The sequence below is a fragment of the Empidonax traillii genome, unplaced genomic scaffold, assembly GCF_003031625.1.
Source record: "Empidonax traillii isolate 1590-97213 ecotype Southwest subspecies unplaced genomic scaffold, ASM303162v1 scaffold220:size741200, whole genome shotgun sequence".
Lineage (NCBI taxonomy): Eukaryota > Metazoa > Chordata > Aves > Passeriformes > Tyrannidae > Empidonax > Empidonax traillii.
The window spans coordinates 592,869-608,532 of NW_020955413.1; the positions used below are offsets into that span (position 1 = coordinate 592,869).

The following is a 15,664-nucleotide window of genomic DNA, read 5'->3' on the forward strand; positions in this document are numbered from 1 at the left end:
TTGACTTGAGATCCTTCATGCTGTGCTCTTACATAGTGCACACACTGGAGTATCATATTCAGATGTTTTTTTCTTGTAGCCTGCAGTTTTTCCTATTTCTGTATGGTTAAATTTAGGTTTCTATTTTTACACCATACCAGAAAACTGAAGGCTTTTTTGGTGTGTCACGACTATTAACACATTCCAGTTTCAACATGTTATTCATTCTGATCTTGTTTTAGGACTACATAACTACGTAAAACTACATGCAGGGCCAAGTGTGCATTGTAGACCCTATGCCAGCCAACCAAACATGTAAGCTTTAGGAAAGCGACAGAATCACGTAATCGGTCAGATTAGGAGGGACCACAGAGGGTCATCTGGTTCCAACTCCCTTTTCGTAGGGCACGTTGCACAGGACTGCGTCCAGACGGTTTCTGATTATCTCCAGTGAGAGAGACTGCACACCCTCCGGGCAACCTATTCCAGTGCTCGGTCACCCACACAGTAGAGAAGTTCTCCAAATTCAGATGGAACTTCCTGTGCATCAGTTACTGCCCATTGCCTCTCGCCCTGGAGCTTGGTACCCCCGAGAAGAGCCTACATCCATCCCTCTGGCACTCTCCCTTCAGATACTTATAGACACTCATGATCTGAAATGCGTCATATGCCCAAACACAACACGACCAACTACGGGAAGTACTCAGGGAACAGAGAGGAAGGTAACCGCGGCCGCGGGACAAAGGCAGGAAGGCGGGAATTCACCTTAGGAGGGACAACAGATGCAGGACAGAAAAAACACTGCAAAAGCGATGACAGAAAAAAAGATGAAGTGAGACAGGGAGCACCCGCACGACCCGAGCCGGGGGGAGGCACAAGGCGGGCGGTCTCCCCTCACGGGCGAGGGGGGAATGCCGCCCCTTCCCAGGAGGGAAAAGCCAGCGCGTCCACCGCACGGCAGCCGCACGCCGCGGCGACCGCGATCCCACGCCGGCCCCGCGGTGCCCCAGCGGCAGGGCCATCCCGGGATCCCGCCGGGATCCCGCCGGGACTCCCCGCTGTTCCCAGCCGTTATTACCATGGCAGGTCCCCGCGCGCCGCTCCTCACCCTCGGCGTCACTGGCCGAGCGCCCGGCGGGGCCCGCGCAGGGGGCGGCGCGCGGCGGTGACGTAGCAAGATGGCAGCGGCCGAGCAGGGGAGCAAACGAAGGGTCCCGGAGGCGGCGGCGGGCGAGGAGCAGGGGGAGAACGAGAACGACGAGGAGGAGCGCTGGGTCGGGCCGCTCCCGGGGGAGGCCGCGCAGGCGAAGAAGAGGAGAGGTAATGGAGGAGCGGAGCGTCCACCGGCCCGCCCCTGCGCTGGGGAGCGCTGCCCCGGGCCAGGTCCGGAGCGGGGGGAGGGGCCCCGGCGGGAGCGGCGGCGGGGGAAGGGCAGCTGGGCCCATGTGCTCTGTAGCGGGGTCTCCCGTGCGAAGTGGCCACGCTGGGGGGGAACCCTTCAAGTGCGGAGTCACAGCCCAGGGCCATCAGGGGCTGAGAAAATTGGGGCTGTTCAGCCCGGAGAGGAGGAAGTTGCTCGGAAGCTCAGAGCAACCTTCCATTGTGTGAAAGGGGTTACGGGACAAACGGAGAGGGACTCTTCGTTAGGAACTGTAGTGACAGAACAAGGACTAATGGGTTCAAATTGAAAAAGGGAAAGTTTAGGTTACATATTAGGAAGAAAATATTCATTGTGATGGTGGTGAGATACTGGAACAGGTTGTCCAAGAAGGTTGTGGATGCCCCAACCGACAGTATTCAAGTCCAGCTTGGAAAAAGCCTTGAGCAGCCTGGTCTAGTGGGAGGTATCCCTCCCTATAGTAATGGGGGTTGGGACAAGGTGATCTTTAAAGTCCTTTCCAACCCTTTAACATTCTGTGATTCTGTGATTTCTTCTTACTCTGGTGGACATAATCAGGCTGAGAGCGCCTGCTGTGCAGACTGAAGCCTTGCTTTTTAGGCCTGTGGAGTTCATATGTTTTCTGGATCATTGTCCTAAAATGGATATGCCTCTAGGCTATATTTTATGGCATGGTATTGATGACTGCAGCAACTCTCAGGTTTTCAGGTGTCATTGTAAAGTAAATGTACCTCTAATGATGTTCAGCCCATGGAGGTTCAGTAACAAATGCCATTTGCAGGTGTTAACAGGGTGTAAGAATCAGACACAGAAGCCAAAATCAGATTATTTTGGGTGGGCCAATTAAACAGTGAAAGAGATAGGTGTCAGCACTTGAACTTTAAACTACAAGACCTGTATGGGACCATGAATCTCTTAACAACAGGAATACATTTTGTTTTGGAATATAATGAGGTGGACCTTCTGTTTTCTGGAAGTAACTTAAAAATTGTTGTTTTTTATTTTTTTAATATATTGACAGCTGAGGTAATAGTTGCTTTAAAAGGGAACAGCAGTAGAGTTAAAGCAGAGTTTGAGTGGTTTTAGTCCACTAAAAGTTTGTTTATAAAAGTTTGACTGAGTGCAAAGCGAGATCTAAAAGCCCTTTTATTATGTTTGCACAAAATCCTAGCATATTTTAGACTAAAATATGAAGAAGCAATTCAAGTAAGGGAGAACAGAAGCTGTACCTTTATGGGAAAAAAACCACCTTCCTGTTTTTTTCTTTTTATTCCGTGTAGTTCTTGAATTTGAACATGTTTACCTTGAAAATCTACCATCTGCTTCAATGTATGAACGCAGTTACATGCACAGAGATGTCATTACACACGTAGCATGTACTAAGTAAGTATCTTTTTTTCCATGCTATTTCTTTGTCAGGGATATATTTTTATATATGATAAGAAGTTTTCATTTTAGATGTTTAGTAATGGAAAGTTACAGTGTCCTGAAATGCTATTTTAAAAGTTTTGTTGTTTTGTTTTGTTATTTTTTTAAAACTGAGTGCAAAGGAAAGGTTTACTTAGAAGGAAGATAAGAAATGTTTATAGACTAAAGGAGGGTCTTAAAATTCTTATCAAAATGTGCAGGATATACAGGAATAAGATTGACTGACTGCCTCTGAAGAAGCACCATTCAGCAGAACCATACGCGCGCCCACACACACACATAAATAGTAGCTACTGGGCACTAAAATAGGAGTTATATTTACATATTCAAAAAGGATAGTGTTACGATTTTTCAGGGTGTTAACTTTTCATAGATTAATCCAGAATGCATTAAAATAGTTGTTTGCCTTTCCAGGAGTGCTAGTTCCCATTCAGACAGATTATCACAGTAATTTCTTGAAAGCTCATCCTCTACAGAGTATTTATTCTAGTGCAAATTACTGACCAGTGGGAGACTGCATAACGTGTTATCTCTTTTCTTGTTTTTCATTTTAGGACAGATTTTATCATAACAGCCAGTCATGATGGACATGTAAAATTCTGGAAAAAAATAGAAGAAGGGATTGAGTTTGTTAAACACTTCCGAAGTCATCTGGGTGAGAAGTTGCTTTTCTTCTTTAAAGAGCCTTGCTTTTTCCTCCCCACTGATTTTGTTGTTTGAAGAGGGAGTGCAAATAGAGAGACAGATTCTGGGGTTCATTTAGTACAGTCAGGAATTAATTGATATCTAGCTGTCTTCCTTCATTCCTCTGTCCTGTAATGTTTTGCTCCCAAACTGCAGGAGGGATAGGGTGAGAATAAACCATGTATGACTCTGCTTGCACAGATCCCCTACATCCTTTGCATTGCCTTGTGCCCTGCCTGTGGGGAAAATATCTGGGACATAACTTAGCAAGGTACATAACAGGATTCATGAAATCCAGAGAAGTTTAAAAATATGGTGCTTTAAATAAGGTTGTAATTTTTCTCCCTTGTGGTAAGGAAAAAAGTACGTTTTTTTCATATAGAGTTATTGTAACTGTGGAGTAAATTCTACATTATCGTTATGATCATTGGCTGAATTGCAATTAAGAGTAATTTTAACCCAATTTTCTAAGCTAATAAGTACATAAAGTTCTTCAACGCTGTGCTGAGTGTAAATAGGCTGAAAAGAAAATGGGGTTCTTGATGGTGTTGGAAATTATCATATACCTGAAGGAAAAAAACATCAGTTTGATATGCTGACTGTTACAGTAAGTAAAGTATTTAATAATAGGTAGTAATAGTACTTTTAGTTTCCTTTTAGATTTGCAAAAAATATTAAAGTAGGTTCTTGATCTTAACTATCAGGTTCTCATTATATACAGAAGCAAAATGTGAAAACAAAATTTGCCAGGCAAAAATAAGCATTATGAGAAATTTATGGAAGGCTCAGTTGCAGCTTAATTTTGAATATTGTGGGTCTAATAGTCTACAGAGTTCTGCTTCTTCTACTCTGCTGAGAAATGCAAGCTGAAGAGCACCTAAGTTTTACTACAATATAATATTCTCAATTTTATAAAATCAACATTTTAAATTGAAGTAATTGCCATTATAATCTTTTCCTTATGTAGTAGTTCATTGTCATATACCTGAGTCAAAACAGGGCACAAAGTGGTGGTTTGGGATTTTTTTTTTTAATAGTAATTTACTAGATTCAAGTAGTGTATTAAGTAAAAAAGGTAGCAAAGCAGTTGGGAGGCTTAAACTTCTGTAGGTTTTTCCTGTGTAATATTGAAATGAAGGATGTCCTTTCTCATTTCTTAATGGTATGTTAACCTTATTAACAGGTGTTATTGAGAGTATTGCTGTTAGTTCAGAGGGAGCATTGTTCTGTTCAGTTGGAGATGACAAAGCAATGAAAGTGTTTGATGTAGTCAACTTTGACATGATCAACATGCTGAAACTTGGGTAAGTTACTTAGTTTGGAAGTGTTTGAGATTATAAATGGGGATCATTTTGCTAAGAGGTAAGTCAATAATTTGGAGGTTTTAATGTTTCTCCCACCCCCCCACCAAAGTTAGTTGAAGCTGAGTAAATTTCATTGTCTGAAATTAATACAATGGCTGGAGACTGCCTGACTAAATAGAAAAAATTGTGACTGTCTGCAACACTACAAGAGAGGAGTAGGAAAGGCATTTCCTCAGTCTCAAATGTTATATACCAAGATATGGTGTTTCTTAAATGTTTAGCCAGGCATAATTTTTTTCTGTTGTTTGGCACTAAATTTAAAAATTACAGTCCACTAATAGTTCCGTTAGAGAAGGGATTTGGCCTGTATGTATTTTCTTATTTGTTGTCATAGGGATATGGATTTCCTTCCTCTGCTAGAAACAATGTAGTTGTTTTCCTTCCTCTTGCTCTTGTAGCATTTTTGTAATTGCATAGTTTGTAGCTAAAGGATCTGGGAGAAAAAAGAATGGATGTTACTGGATTATAATAATACCAGAGAAAAACAAGCCCTACGTTGTTATGAGGGTGGGTTTGAAGGTTTGGAGGATCAATGAATGCTGCATCAAGAATGGTAGAAATACTGATTTTTTCACAAGTCTTTTGGCATTGAAAAACTTATTCCTCGTAATCTACTATTTTCTGTTTAATTGTGAAACTGAATAGAAGTATAAATTTAGAGAAAAAAGCTTGTGCTATCTTCTTTGCTAGTTACAGTTTTAGTATCATCCTCCAGAAAATGTACTTAGCCTATAGGAATTGATTTTCTCTTGGCTGTCTGCTGCGGAAAAATTCCAGTTAGCTTTTGTCTTTTGGTTTTGCTGGTATTTCCTACTTAGCAGCCTGGTGCTGTGTCTACAAAATTGGTAAAATTATACATAAGCCAAAAAGAGCTAAAAAAGGTATTACAATAGAGGGTGCCTTTTCTTGTTGTTGCTTGAGACAAGTGGGAAAAATGAGGTACAATTTAAATCAGTTTTGCCTCAGGAATCATAGAATCATCCGGGTTGGAAAGGACCTCTGAAATCATCAAGTCTAACCTTGATCCACTACCACCGCAGTTACTAGACCATGGCACTAAGTGCCACATCCAGTCTCATCTTAAATGCCTCCAGGAACGGTGAATCCACCACTTCCCTGGGCAGCCCATTACAGTGCCTGATGACCCTCGCTGTAAAGAATGTCTTCCTAATATCCAACCTAAACCTCCCCTGGCAGAGCTTGAGACCATGCCCTCTTGTCTTACTGATAGCTGCCTGGGAGAAGAGACCCCCACCTGGCTACAATCTCCTCTCAGAGAGTTGTACAGATTGCTGAGATCTCCCCTGAGCCTCCTCTTCTCCAGGCTAAACAACCCCAGTTCCCTCAGCCTCTCCTCACAGGGCTTGTGCTCGAGTCCCTTCACCAGCCTTGTTGCTCTTCTCTGGACCTGCTCCAGCACCTCAATGTCCTTCCTGAACTGAGGGGCCCAGAACTGGACACAGCATTCCAGGTGTGGCCTCACCAGCACTGAGTACAGGGGAAGGATCACTTCCCTGCTCCTGCTGGCCACACTGTTCCTGATGCAGGCCAGGATGCCATTGGCCTTCTTGGCCACCTGGGCACACTGCTGGCTCATGTTCAGCTTCCTGGTTCCTTTCTGCCTGGCTGCTCTCCAGCCACTCTGTGCCCAGCCTGTAGCGCTGCAGGGGGTTGTTGTGGCCAAAGTGCAGGACCCGGCACTTGACCTTGTTGAGAATTCTGCGAGAATGTTACTGATAACATTTTTCTGTAGAAGATTCCCTGATTTATCTTTAAGTAGATTTTTTTCCATCCTCAGTAATCAAGATCCCTGTGCTTTATGCTTCCATCAGTGATCTGAAGGAAGGCTGGCTATTTCTGCACAGCCTTCATACTTATTTATTTGATCCTGTTCTTTCTGGTGAACCTGAGATGAAGTCCTGGTTATGTTTCCCTTTACCAGACAGGCAGTGAAAATCCAAATTACTACTGCCCGTCATAACTGTGTCCTTTAGCATCTGTTAGTTTGATTTGTGAAAGGATACTAAATACGAGTTTCCTATGGAGACCATATCATTGCTTTGAGGTCTGCCGTTTAGTTTAATTTCTGGTTCTCAAATTCTTTGCTTACAGACTATAAAACAGACATAACATTATTGAACATATTTCTGTCTTAGTGTATTTGTGGAATGTGTTTTTGCAAGTAGCAGATGAGTTCCTTCTTAGATGCATGATGCATTCACGGATCTTATTGAATATAAGGGGATTGTCTTTATTTTGTTTATATCACTTTTTTTTTTTTTTTTTGCAAGATCTAGTTGAACTTTTCTGTAAGTGTATGGCAGAGGTGCAGTTGTCTTCATGTCTGCTGAAGCATTAATCACTTAACAAATGGAGGAGAATATTTGATTTCAAGTGTACAGCATATCTCAACTCTTATCTAACATCATTCCTTACTTCTTTATTTCGTTTTTTCTCCTTCTGCTCTGTGTCGCAGCTACCACCCTGGCCAATGTGAGTGGGTATATTGCCCTGGAGATGCCATATCTTCTGTTGCAACATCCGAGAAGAGCACAGGAAAAATATTCATATATGATGGCCGAGGAAATAACCAGCCACTTCATGTTTTTGATAAACTCCATAATTCCTCACTTACTCAGATACGGCTCAACCCTGTCTACAAAGTAGTTGTGTCTTCTGACAAGTCTGGGATGATCGAGTACTGGACTGGTACACCTCACGAATATAAATTCCCCAAGAATGTGAACTGGGAGTATAAAACAGATACTGATCTATATGAATTTGCTAAATGCAAGGCTTACCCATCCAGTATAAGTTTTTCACCTGATGGCAAGAAAATGGCAACTCTCGGGTCTGACAGAAAAGTTAGAATTTTTCGTTTTCTGACGGGGAAGCTCATGAGAGTCTTTGACGAATCTCTCAGTGTGAGTTTTGTCTTGTTTCTCTTTCTTTGAGACATTTTCTGTACTTATTTGGATTTATTTGCCAGCACATTCGCCTAAGTTATCATTTGTTTCTAAAGGCAAACTTCCTTCCTATATTTTTCTTGCAGAAAAGGCCTTCTATGTTCTCTTCCTAGCCCCTTGTATTGCTTTGTCCCAAATGAATTCTTACAGATTTGTTACTTACATAGTGAAAGAGAGGTGTTGATTTTTGTCTCTATTTTCATTTTACTAGAAAGCAATTACAGAGAATTTCAAATAACATCACACACCTTTCTTTGCTTTAGCCTAGTCCTACAACATGCCTATTGCATCATGAAAATAAAGAAAGCATTACTTGTATCTGTTGAAATTCTTTAGTTGAGTGAAGTAGTCCCACTTGAATTTAGTATTTTCTAATCATGTGGATTAGTGCTTTGCTGTGTAAAAAGTTTAGAATATGTTAATATAATAGTGATTTTTTTTTTTTTTCAGATGTTTACTGAACTTCAGCAGATGAGACAACAACTACCAGACATGGAGTTTGGCCGACGTATGGCAGTTGAGCGTGAGCTGGAGAAAGTGGATGCTGTAAGATTAATAAATATAATTTTTGATGAAACTGGACACTTCGTTCTCTATGGAACAATGCTGGGCATTAAGGTCATAAACGTAGAGACTAACAGGTAAGTTCCAATGACACACATTGAGATAACATTTCTATTTCAAAGTCTGTATTCAGTCACATTTGTACCATATTTAAAACTTGATATGACTGTGGAGGTCTCTAATCTTTTTGTGGTGTTATTTGGGAGCCTAACATTAGACTGTAGAGAAGATAGTCCCATGCTTTATAATGAGTTATTGCAGATTACAGCTTAGTAAAATAAGGACAAAATGTGGCAGGCATCTGGGTATTAAAAATGTGTAACCTATTAATCTCTGGCTAACTGGATAGGATAATGTAAAGTAAATGTGGATTGTTTATTAATATTTATAAAATACTTTATTTTATTAATATTAGTATTTTATTAATAATTAATACTATTTTATTACATATGGAGGCTTACTGGTAAATTAGGTAGCAAGGTTGAATAAAGAAACATCTTAATTAATAAATAACTACTTCGAGAGCATTTGGAAATTTTGCTCTGAGTCCTGCAGTCAGAAAGGAGACATTCTCTGACTGTGAGCAGCTGACAGTAGTTACACCTCTTTACATCTTGTACTTCAGGTGTATTCGTATCTTGGGAAAACAAGAGAACATCAGAATGATGCAACTAGCTTTATTTCAAGGAGTGGCAAAGAAACATCGTGCTGCAATCACTATAGAGATGAAAGCATCTGAAAATCCTGTTCTCCAGAATATCCAGGCAGATCCGACAGTAATTTGCACAGCCTTTAAAAAAAATAGGTTTTACATGGTGTGTGTGGTTTCTACTTAAATGATTCCTTCTTGTATTAATGTTTTCTCTATGTATTTTTTTGTTTTTCTCCTTGCGCCTTTCTAGTGCTTTTTGTCTTGAGTATTTGCTAAAAAACTTTTCTAGAGAAGCCCCTTTATATTGCAAGTAAATTCTGGAATTTTTAGCTTGAACTATATATATATACAGTGTAGAAATAGCTTTAATTTTTTCACATTGTTCAAGCAGTTAAATAAATGGGGGTTGTTTTGGCTATCCAAACTTTTTTTCTCCAAGAAGATGGTATCCTTTTGTTCTAGTTAATAAAAAAAAAAATTTTGAGAACATTTAAAAAATCTAACCAGATTTTATAAAAAAACAATAGTTAACTGTATGTATAAAAAATGTAATAGAAAAAAAATTCAGACCAGCATCAGGACTTGGTAGCAATACAGACATAGCAGGCAACCAAGAAAGATAGGAGTCATCTTCCTGTTCACAGTTTGGTTTTTAGGTGAAATGCAATTAATAAGCCAAACAATCAAGCAAGTCCAGAGTAGGTAGCAGTTGATTTGGTAGGTGATAGCCATAGAGGTTAAAGATTGGTCTGTCATGACTTAAATTTGCTGGTTGTCTACAGTTTTGTATTAAAGTAGTATTGGAATAAGGATTTAGTTTGATTTTTGTGCAACTAAAACTTTTGGCATGAAACCTGGGAAATTTCTCTAACAGAACAATCTGACATTCTCTGCTCCATTTTAAAGAAAAAGTGGTGGACTACTAATGAGTTCCTGTTCAAAAGGGGGAAGTCCAGAGATAACAGATTATAAAAAGTTACTTAGGATTTTCATGTAGTTCTACTGGAATTTGTGACTGGTAACGCACAGCACTGAAATGCAGGGATAGACAGTCTATGAATTGTCTTCCTACATTTCAAATTGAATTCAGTGTTTAGCAGGTTGAATAATGACACTGATGCCTTGGGCGCAGAGCAGTGTGTAAGTTAAGGGGAAAAAAAGAGAAAAGCAAGCAGTTAACCTTCTGTTCTTTTGTTCTTCAGTTTACTAAACGTGAACCAGAAGATACAAAGAGTGCAGATTCTGACAGAGATGTATTTAATGAGAAACCTTCTAAAGAAGAGGTCATGGCAGCCACTCAGGCAGAAGGTCCCAAAAGAGTCTCAGATAGTGCCATCATCCACACAAGCATGGGAGATATTCATATCAAGCTTTTTCCTGTTGAGTATGTATTTGGTAGTTTTTCTCTTGTTTTGTTTTTGTTACTTCTGTCCCTGGGGTTGCAATATGCAAGACTTATATTTCAAGCTAGAAATAGTTATTTTCTTTCTCGGTTTTGACTGTCCTTGTTTCTTGACTGTTTCTTAATACATCAAACTAGGAATGTGACTCTTGATGAACACAAAGTAGGATAAAATAGGTCTAAATAACAGTTGGGGCACTGGAGTTTTTTAAATTCCATTTTGTTTTAGTTATTGGTTCAGCAGGACTATTCCTTTCTTAACTTTTGTTCTTTCTCTCAACTGCAGATGTGGATAGGTCACTATATTCTTCTGTGTAAGCTACGTATTAGTGTAAGGCAGAGCTGTTTGGTTCCATCTGGAAAAAAAGTGATGTTGGCAGCAGCAGAACATTTGGGAGGAGGAATGGTAGTTGCAACTTCAAAATGTGGCCAGAATACTACATTTTATGTTATTGTTATTGCAGGTCCTTTAAGAGCAATATAACATTTATATCAGCATATAATATTAGTGCTGTGTATATCCAAAACAAGGCACAAAATTGAAATAGTTTTATGCATGCCAATTGCTAGTGTGTCAGCACCTCTGCTTTGTGGTGCAAAAACTGCAAATATTTTTTTTAAATTAGTAAGTGTATGTAATACATTATATTGCCATACATAGAAACTTAAACCATTTAGATGCAGGCCATGCTTCTTGAAAAATAAGTTTATGTTTTGTCCTAGGCACAGGTGAGGAAACACAACCTCAATTCTGCCCTGTAGGGCTACCTGAGTTTTACTGCAGTCTTCACCAGTGTCTCCTTGCATCAGGCCCTAGTTTCTGGAATTTGTAATTGTAGCCTATAGGTTGCAGTAATGATAAAGCTGTTGCTGGTGAGTAACAGGCCAAGCTCCAATATTTCTGATTTTTTTTTTTTTTAATTCTCATGCTGGTGTATCACTATATTTACACACAGAGTATTGCTAGGTGCTTCACTGCAATGCTTTGTGTGCAATTTAAAATTAAACATGGTATTACTAGAGTTGCTTCTTGTTAAGTTTGTCCTTTCTTTTCCTCTAGTATTTTCTCCCAGCTAAGCTTTGAATTTTAAAATCTCTTTAATGTGATTATAACTCTATAAAGAAGAGCATATAGGATGTAGGTTTGTATGCCATTTAACTCTTTGGCCATTTTGTTGTGAAATAAAAGTTGTGAATGACGAAGTGCTGCTCAGCAAGAACTGGGACTATAACCTTGTCTGTTCCTTTAGTTATATCACTGGTGCTGTTTTTCATAAGATAGTCTGGAGTGTCATTAAAACCCAAGTTAATGTTAGTTGTCACAGCTAGAGTAACGCTACAGTTATGGACTCAGTCACTCAAAATGGGTGACTGTAAACTTGTCAGTATAGATCTACCTTGGCTAGATCTATATAAAGATAGCAGAAGAGCTACCACAAAGAATTTTCACTCTGGTAGCATCTCTCAGAAATAAAAAATCAAGTCACAGAGATTGAAGGGGTTGTGCCATTTTTTCCAAGAACAGTAAGATTCCATATCCTCACCAAACAATGTTATTAGCAAGTAGAAGGAAAACTGACTGTGTTGACTGCAAGTTCTATAATATTAAAACATTTTACAGTTTTACTTATATGCAACATTGGACACTTTGCATGTATATCCTAAAAGACGTGTAGAGGTAAAAGAGTGAACAACTTTCTGCTTATGGAGCATACACAGTTTATTTACAAAATTAGTAGTCTTAAGTAGAAAGCTGGGAACCTCTAATCAATTGTTCATTGAACTAGGCCTTGAGGAGATAATTTGTTTTCTGTCATGGTTTAACCCCCAGCCAGCAACTAAGCCCCCCCACAACTGTTTGCTTGCCTCCGTCTTGTGAGGATGGAGAGAGATTCGAAGAGTAGGAATGAGAAAATTTATGGGCTGAACATGGAGACAGTTTAACTGGGAAAGCAAAAGCCATGCACACAAGCAAAACAAGGAATTAATTCACCACTACCCATGGACAGGCAGGTGTTCCACCATTTCCCAGAAAACAGGGGTCCATCACATATTACTTGGGAAGGCAAAACGCCATCACTCCAACTGTCCCCCACTTCTTCCCTCAGCTTTGATATGCTGAACATGATGCTGCATGGAATGGAGTGTCCCTATGGTCAGTTGGGGTCAGCTGTCTCAGCTCTGTTCCCTTCCAACTCATTGTGCAGCCCCAGCCTTCTCACTGGTGGGGGTGGGGTGAGGAGCAGAAAAGGCCTTGACACTGTGCTGCTCAGCAACAGCTTAAACATTCCTGTGTTGTCAACACTGCAGCTGCCTTCCTGTGTAACCATTCAACGTTGTACTCCTCAACTTTTTGCTTTCAGCTCTGGGTTTTAGAAGGTGAAGATCTGTTTTTTCCCTATTTGATGAAAGCCCTTTCTACACTGAGCTGAAACACTGGTTAGCACAACAGCATCTTAGTCTCAGCTGAAGTCACCAGACAAATATTTATTGTACCCTTTGTTTTCTGTTATATTATTTTAGGTGCCCCAAAACAGTGGAAAACTTCTGTGTGCACAGCAGAAATGGCTATTACAATGGACACATAATTCACCGTATCATCAAGGTAACTTGTAGCAAGTTAATCTTTTGTTGGTTTAGATAATGTACCCTATTAGTCAGTCCTCTTTGCTAACCCCTTCATTCCCTTTTTGGAAAGAGGATTTTTGAGTGGCTTTAGAATTCCCTATAAAGTCTTAACAACTCTGATGTTCTAAACAGCTTAATCACTTGCTGAAGTTGTTTAATAGTTTTACTGCAACTAAAAGAAAGCTGAAAACTGAATGATAAGTTCATTTATCCTGCTTGAATTAAGACTTTGTTTCATGTCAGAGGGTATTTCTTGTAAGGCTTCTTATTTCTGCTGCACCAGAATACAGCCAAAGTGTTTGCAGAAGGTACAGTCAGGTGTCTCTTATCCATAGAATTTTAACACATTTTGTTGCAAGGTTTGAAGTAGGTTTGAAAATATGTCACCTAGCATAAAACAATTATTTATTCTATGCAAATATTACATATCACATAATTTCTATGCAGGGTTTCATGATTCAGACTGGTGACCCAACTGGTACAGGAATGGGAGGTGAAAGTATTTGGGGAGGAGAATTTGAAGACGAGTTTCATTCAACGTTACGACATGACAGACCATACACACTCAGCATGGCTAATGCAGGACCAAATACCAATGGATCCCAGTTTTTTATAACAGTAGTGCCAACTGTAAGTAATATTAAAAGCTGAATTTAAGGCATGAGAGGCTAACTCGACAGTACAAAATAGGTTTTCTGATGGAAAAAGGATCACACCAGTACTATCTAAATAATCTTTCCTTAATATTTTGCAAAAATATGCTGCACACCATAATGTATACTGTGCAGAGTTCACTGAAACTGTCCTTAAGATATAGAAAAGTATTTCTGTGAGTTGTGAACAAGAGGCCTTTTGCCTTTAATTGGAATAAGGGTGATAAAACATTCTTAGGCATGTTTGCAAATTATGTATTTTAGTAACAGTGATTTAAACTTGATGGAAATCTAGGTATTGTGTAGATTGTTTAAGGTTTGGATATAGTGCCAGGATGTCTCATTAAGTGTAGCTAATAATTGTAGCTATACAAAGATGCCAGTGTTCAAGTTTGAAGATCTCCTTTGATCTGTGTATAATTTCAGAGCCAAAACCAGAAATTTTGGTATGTGAGTCTAAGAGATACAAGACAGTTTCTTAAAGGTAACATTTAAAAGAACTGTATTCTTAAACACTTATTCAAAACCCTGTGTCTTTTTTTGAAAGCATGTATCTGCCATAGTTTTGAGGTTTATTAAGTTCTGTCAGTGTCTGTATTCAAATTGGGCATACTCTATGAATACAACTTTGAATCAAGTAGTATTCTGGACTGGCACTTTAAATTCCTCTGTGAAAATAGAGAGACTGAAACAGAGTGGCTGTGAACTGAGAATACACTTTAAAATAAACTATACAATGCTACTGCATTGGTAGCATGTGACCTCGGTAGTACTTTAGAAAACAATTGAAAAGATAAGTTCAAATGCATATGAATGTGTGCTAACTGCACTCCAGTATTTACTTGCATGGTGGTATTTTCGTGGTGTTAGATTCCATAGTCTGGACATACAACATGTATCCATGTGTACTTACTCTCTTTCTGTTTTAGTACCTAGCTTACATGCTGCTTTTTGTATTAACATGCTTTTTCTTTCTCCTCCTCTGCTCTCTTAACAGCCATGGCTAGACAACAAGCACAGTGTGTTTGGACGGGTGACCAAAGGAATGGAAGTTGTTCAGAGAATCTCAAATGTAAAAGTCAATCCAAAAACTGACAAGCCCTATGAGGATATCAGCATCATTAATATCACAGTGAAGTAAGGCAGGCCTTGAAGGTTTCACCTTAAACAAAAAAAAAAGAACGTATGGGACCCAGAAAGGGACCTAGAAAGAACAAAAACCTTTTTAATAATTCTTAGGTGTAGTGAGTACCAGGACAGAGCAATCACCAGTTCAGCAATTTTTAATGTACCTGAAGTGCCCTAATTCTGTATTTCTGATAACTTTGTATTTTAAAGTAAAAACACATGCACGTTTCTTACGAACTCTACTGTCTTTCTTCATCTTCCATGCAAAACTAAAGATAAAAACCCACACTGTGTCCCATGATAGTTTTTGTAACTTCATCAGCTTTATTTTTAATTAATTCTTTTTTTAATACTTTAACAGTATTGAAAGCTTTGACAGAGGAAAATGTCAGAAATCCTAAACTGCATACTCTCAATCCTATGTCCATGTATCAAAAATTCGATTAAGTTATGATACTGTTTGCTATGACAAGCAAACAGTGTGATCTACCTCGATTCTTTAAAACTGGGCTTGTCCATGTCTTTCCTGTCCAAGGGCAGTGATCAGCTCTTAGAATGCCAGTGTAAAAAGTCCTGTGCAATTTGTTTGGTGTTGCCAATTTTTTTCTTTTGTGTTTTCTTTCTCATTATTTTAGCATAGGGAGTCTCTTACCTGGCTTCACTTTTACTGGAAATCCTAAAACATGACTGCTACTACTGAAATGCTTAGTTTAAAATAAATTATGGTAATAATCTCAACTAGGCTTTATGTCAAGGTGATTCTGATGCAGTTATAGAACACAATAATAGAATCATTAAATTTGAAAAAACCCTAAAA

The 15,664-nt window shown here is 39.3% G+C and overlaps 1 protein-coding gene across 1 annotated transcript; it reads left to right on the forward strand.

Annotated features, from left to right (window-relative positions):
* The first annotated feature begins 1,157 nt into the window (after positions 1 to 1,157).
* On the forward strand, positions 1,158 to 15,457 carry PPWD1 (peptidylprolyl isomerase domain and WD repeat containing 1). Its single transcript, XM_027887716.1, has 11 exons — positions 1,158 to 1,299; positions 2,659 to 2,761; positions 3,361 to 3,461; positions 4,674 to 4,794; positions 7,331 to 7,778; positions 8,271 to 8,461; positions 9,010 to 9,199; positions 10,239 to 10,420; positions 12,962 to 13,043; positions 13,514 to 13,696; positions 14,717 to 15,457. Exons 1-11 carry the CDS (start codon positions 1,158 to 1,160, stop codon positions 14,858 to 14,860), a joined length of 1,887 nt encoding a protein of 628 aa, XP_027743517.1. The 3' UTR covers positions 14,861 to 15,457.
* The last annotated feature ends 207 nt before the right edge of the window (positions 15,458 to 15,664 follow it).